The 5,969-nt window shown below is 46.7% G+C and overlaps 1 protein-coding gene across 1 annotated transcript; it reads left to right on the forward strand.

Annotated features, from left to right (window-relative positions):
• The first annotated feature begins 3,793 nt into the window (after positions 1-3,793).
• Positions 3,794-5,455, forward strand: LOC142217697 (hemoglobin subunit beta-2-like). Its single transcript, XM_075286043.1, has 3 exons — positions 3,794-3,931; positions 4,744-4,966; positions 5,264-5,455. Exons 1-3 carry the CDS (start codon positions 3,840-3,842, stop codon positions 5,390-5,392), a joined length of 444 nt encoding a protein of 147 aa, XP_075142144.1. The 5' UTR covers positions 3,794-3,839; the 3' UTR covers positions 5,393-5,455.
• The last annotated feature ends 514 nt before the right edge of the window (positions 5,456-5,969 follow it).

A 5,969-nucleotide genomic window follows, 5' to 3' on the forward strand; every position in this document is an offset into this window, starting at 1 on the left:
TCCACATAGTGGCTCCAATTAGTATAATGCTCCACAGTGGCCCCACAGATTATAATATATTCCCCAGCAACTCCACACAGTATAATAGTCCCCCTAGTATAATGCACACACTATAATATGCTCCCCAGACCCCCACACAATATAATGCCCAACAGTGGCCCCACACAGTATAATATGTTCGCCAAAGCCAGTATAATGCTCTGCAGTGTCCCCACATAGTATAATGTTCCAGTGTCCCCACACAGTATAATATGTTCTCCAAAGCCAGTATAATGCTCTGCAGTGTCCCCACACAGTATAATATGTTCCCCAAAGCCAGTATAATGTTCTGCAGTGTCCCCACATAGTATAATGTTCCACAGTGTCCTCACACAGTATAATATGATCTCTAGCGGCCCCACACACTATATTATGCTCTCTAGAGCTCCCACACAGTCAGTGGCGGATCCAGGGTTTGCGGGGCCCTGGGCAATTGACTTTGGCGGGGCCCTACGCGCAGCGCGCCGCAGCAAAATAGGCCCCACCCACTTTTATGTTGACTCCGCCCATTCTCATTAATTTTTCATGTGATTCCACACAGTATAATCCTCCTACAGTCACCCGTAAATTATATGTCCCCCCTCCATCTCTCCCCATTTTCATATACACCCTTCATCTACCCCTAGTTTCATGTCCCCACCCTCTATCTCTGTCCTCAGTTTCATGCCATTCTCCCCCTTTATCTGCCCACAGTTTCATGTCCCCCCCGTCTCTGCCCCAGTGTCATGCCATTCTCCCCCCCTTCATCTGCTCGTGTCATGCCATCCCCCCCCTTCATCTGCCTCAGTGTCATGCCATTCTCTCCCCCTTCATTTGCCCCAGTGTCATGCCGTTCTTGCGCCTTCATCTGCCCCAGTGTCATGCTGTTCTCCCCCCTCCATCCACCCCAGTGTCATGCTATTCTCCACCCTTCATCTGCCTCAGTGTCATGCCGTTCTCCCCCCCTTCATCTGCCCCAGTGTCATGCTGTTCTCCCCCTCCATCTGCCCCAGTGTCATGCCGTTCTCCCCCCTCCATCTGCCCCAGTGTCATGCCGTTCTCCCCCCTCCATCTGCCCCAGTGTCATGCCGTTCTCCCCCCTCCATCTGCCCCAGTGTCATGCCGTTCTCCCCCCTCCATCTGCCCCAGTGTCATGCCGTTCTCCCCCCTCCATCTGCCCCAGTGTCATGCCGTTCTCCCCCCTCCATCTGCCCCAGTGTCATGCCGTTCTCCCCCCCTTCATCTGCCCCAGTGTCATGCTGTTCTCCCCCCCTCCATCTGCCCCAGTGTCATGCCGTTCTCCCCCCTCCATCTGCCCCAGTGTCATGCCATTCTCCCCCCTTCATCTGCCCCAGTGTCATGCTGTTCTCCCCCCCTCCATCTGCCCCAGTGTCATGCTGTTCTCCCCCCCTCCATCTGCCCCAGTGTCATGCTGTTCTCCTCCCCTCCATCTGCCCCAGTGTCATGCTGTTCCCCCCTCCCCTTCATTTGCCCCCCAGTTTCTTTGGGCCCCCTCCATCTTTGCCCCCAGTTTCATGCCGTTCTCTCCCCACCCCTTCATCTTCCCCAGTGTCATGCCGTTCCCCCCCTCCCCTTCATTTGCCCCCCAGTTTCATGGGCCCCCTTCATTATGTTCCACCTTAATATTTAATACAAACAAACACTTACACTCACCTTCCATCACTCACCTTCCATCGTTCCCCCGACGCTCCTCTCTCCAGTCACATATGCGATGCAGGATCTGTGACCTCAGCTCCTGCTTAGCTGCGGCCCGACTTGCGTGTGTAAGCGTGATGTGATGACGTCATCGCGCCTACACACGCAAGCCGGGCCGGAGCTTTAAAGCAGGAGCTGAGCTCACAGCTCCTGCTTTAATCCCGTATGTATTCCAGCTCATCGGCGGACGGACGCCGATGAGCTGGAATCGTGACAGGCAAGTGCCGGGGGCCCCCAGAGGCTCTGTGGCCCCGGCACTTGCCCGACTATGCCGAGGCTGACCGGGACCATTTTGTTAGGGCCGGGCCACGGGGCCCCGCTAAGCGCGGGGCCCCGGGCGCTTGCCCGGCTCGCCCGGCCCTGGATCCGCCCCTGCACACAATATAATTCCCCACAGTGACCACCACACATCTAGTATACTATAATATAACATGATATAATATAATACTCCCCAGAGACCACCCCTAGTGTAATGCTCTACAGTGTCCCCATACAGTATAATATACTCCCCAACAGCCCCACACAGTATAAAAGGTCACCACAGTGCCACCCCCAGCATAATGCTCCACAGTGGCCCCACAAAATATAATATGCTATCCAGATCCCCCCACCAGTATAATGCTCCATAGTGAGCTTAAAAAATATAATATGTTCCCCAGAGGGCTGCCACCTGTATAATGCTCCACAGTGGCCCCACAAAACATAGTATGCTCCCCAGAGGGCTCCCCCCAGTATTATGCTCCACAGTGGTCCCACACAATATAATATGCTCCTTAGAGGGTTCCTACCTGTAAAATGCTCCACAGTGGCCCACACAATATAATATGCTCCCCTGAGGGCCCACATCAATTTACTGCTCCACAATGGTCACCACACACTATAATGTGCTTCCAGAGCCCCCACAGTATAATGTTATGCTTCCCAGATGGCCCAGTAAAATGCTCCACAGCGTCAGTATGTGCATCAGTCCGTTTTTAGTCTCAAACTGAATTCAAATAGACGGATGGCATACTGATGTGTGAACCAAGCATAACATGATCAATTGGGATCAATGAAGAGACATCCCAAACATCTAATACTACATGCCTAAACCCTTTAATAAGCTGAATAGAGGCTTAATGTCACTCAGGGACATTATTACTTACCTGGGGGGCACTGGTGGACATTATTACTTGTCTGAGGTTAACAGGAGGCATTATTACTTGCTGGGCTACTAAAGAACAATACTACTTGCCTGGGGGCCACTGGGGAGCATTATTAAGTATGTAAGATCCAGTGGGATGCATTATTAGTTGTCTGAGGACCAGCTGGGAGCATTATTAGGTGTCTTGGGGCACTAGGAAGCATTATTAGGTGCTTAGTGGCCACTGAGGAGCATTATTAGGTGCCTGGGGGTCACTGGGGAGCATGTACTGCATGGTGGCTCACTGAGGAGCATGATACTATGTGGGACCACTAAGGGAACTTGGTAGTGGTAAGAGGAGAATTGTCGTATGTGCTGGGCAGAAAGTAGTGGCTGGTGTAGCTTTGAGGATGCATTCACATGGTGCAGTTGTGATGCAGTCACAATCAAAACTGCAAGAGAAAAAGCATGCAATTTTAACGTCTTTACAGTTGGAATTTTATAGACTGTAAAAAAAAAAAGCACATGAAAACTAGTTCTTTTTTTTTGGTCTTTGATAAAAAATTATTGTGTAGGGGTGCCCCAAGGACTTTTTTTTTTCCAGGGCTGCCCCAAATCTGAAAAGGTTGAGAGACCCTGACCTACAGGATGAATCATGTTGATTTTGGATACACTGCTGTTCATTTCTTATCTATTTTAACATGTGCACCAAACAACTTGCATATGATCAGCAAAAGTAGATGGAGACGTAAAAAATCATGAACATATGAACAAGAAATGACATCAAATAGCAATGTCAGTGATATAATTTCCATATCAGCATAAACTGGGGTCTTACAGTAGAAACAATAAGGTGACACAGCATAATGAGGGTGGGTGGGACATACTAAGCACCCTATAAATCTTACATCCAAAGCAAAGTGTTTCAGAGCCCTCTACTTCTCACCATAGAAGCAGTAGCAACTCACAACTGACAGCCACCATGGTTCACTGGACAGCTGAAGAAAAGGCAGCCATCACCTCCGTGTGGTCCAAGGTTAATGTTGAGCAGGATGGACATGACGCTCTGACCAGGTAATGAACAAAACCTCTATTTCTAGCTACATATTTAACTTATATTGCTCCTTTGCCACAGTTCCCTGCTGTATCCATTAGCAGTCTTGGCAATTTTTGTAGACTTGGTAGCCTGTATTTCTATAGCCCGTGTATTGTATGGATTCCTATAACCATAAACAAGCTTCTATTCTCCACTGCTTTGTTTCCATCTATTTCTGGGTGCTTTTTGAATTACGTTTGGGGTCATTGTCCTGCTGGAAGCCCCATAACTGAGGATGCAGTTGCACACAGTCAAGGCACCCAGTCTCTTCTTTCCACAAGATGTTTTCCAGATGAATTTTGGCTTACTCATGTACATTTTGGCAAACTGCAGTCTAGCTTTTTTTTATGTCTCTGTGTCAGCAGTGGGGTCCTCCGGGGTCTCCTGCCATAGCGTTTCATTTAATTCGAATGTTGACTGATTTTGCACTGACACTGATGCATTTTATATTGCCCACACCGCCAAGGTTCCAACAAATTTTTCTGGCCCATTTTTTGAGTTTTATGTTAATCTATATAATTGTATAATTGCACTGTTTGCTTCCATATGTTGCATCTAATTTTCTCCATGGAGCAAGTACTTAGAGGTGACAATAACTCTGATATATGTCATGATAGAACATGTGCTTGTATAAATACAGAATGGGTGCACAATAGGTATGGATATTATATTACAGCTCCTTACAATACAGATGGATAATATGGCTGTCTGCATGGGTCCTTGCTCTTTTAATTTAGCATTTTGATATGTGGATATATCATAAAGCTGTTTTTTCTCTTTCTTTTGTTAGGCTTCTGGTTGTGTACCCCTGGACTCAGAGATATTTCAGCAGCTTCGGAAACCTGTCCAACCCCACTGCCATTGCTGGAAATGCCAAGGTCCATGCCCATGGAAAGAAGGTCCTGACAGCTATTGGTGAGGCCGTCAGCCATCTGGACAACGTGAAGGGCTCTCTCCATGACCTCAGCGAAGTCCATGCTTTCAAACTGTATGTGGATCCCGAGAACTTTAGGGTATGTATCATATTCTGTTATATTATAGCATTTTTATTTATATATGGAAGAACCTTTAGACACACAAAATTGTTAATGCTTTAATTTCAGTAATACTACAGTCTTGGCACATAAAGGTTTATAGCTCTAAATATAACATCATAAATAACCCTTATACCCTCTCTAAAATAAATCAGGATGCACAGCACATAACAATGATATAATGCAGTCATATTCACATGTATATGTGACACAACTTGATACATGGACACAACTAAATTAAGCAAAATTAACGCAATTGTATTATTTTCTCTACAGCTCTTTGGAGAGGTTCTGGTGGTCGTCTTGGCTGCCAAGCTCGGAAATACCTTTACTCCCCAAGTTCAACATTCCATTGAGAAGTTCTTTGCTGTCTTGGTTGATGGTCTTAGCCAGGCATACCACTAAAGCACCAACAAGCAATGCATCCTCAGCTGAGGGAATGGATTATTGTGTGTAGAATATTGTCAATAAAAAAGTATTTGTATATTTTACACTATTGTTGTGATCATTTTACGTTACCGTATATACTCGAGTATAAGCCGACCCGAATATAAGCCGAGGCCCCTAATTTTACCACAAAAAACTGGGAAAACGTATTGACTCGAGTATAAGCCTAGGGGGGAAATGAAGCAAGTACTGGAAAATTTCAAAAATTAAAATGGTCGGAGTTTTTGGGTGCAGTAGTTGCAGGGTGCTGGGGAAGGGGAGGGGGTGTTTTGGTTGTCTGTCTGCTCCTTCCCTGAGCTTGAGGACTGAGTTTTTCTTCCCCCACTTGGAATTTAGGCTGGCCGAATATAGAGTATCTGCAGTGCTCCTATTAACCCCTTCTCGACAGAACAGGAGCACTGCAGATCCCCTATATTCAGTAGATCGGGCACTGTCAGACACAGGGATACCTAATGTGTATGTGTTTCATAGTAATTCTCTACTTTTGTATCTATTCTAGGGAAAGGAGGGATTTAGAACTTTTATTTACTTTATT

The sequence above is a fragment of the Leptodactylus fuscus genome, chromosome 8 (assembly GCF_031893055.1).
Source record: "Leptodactylus fuscus isolate aLepFus1 chromosome 8, aLepFus1.hap2, whole genome shotgun sequence".
Lineage (NCBI taxonomy): Eukaryota > Metazoa > Chordata > Amphibia > Anura > Leptodactylidae > Leptodactylus > Leptodactylus fuscus.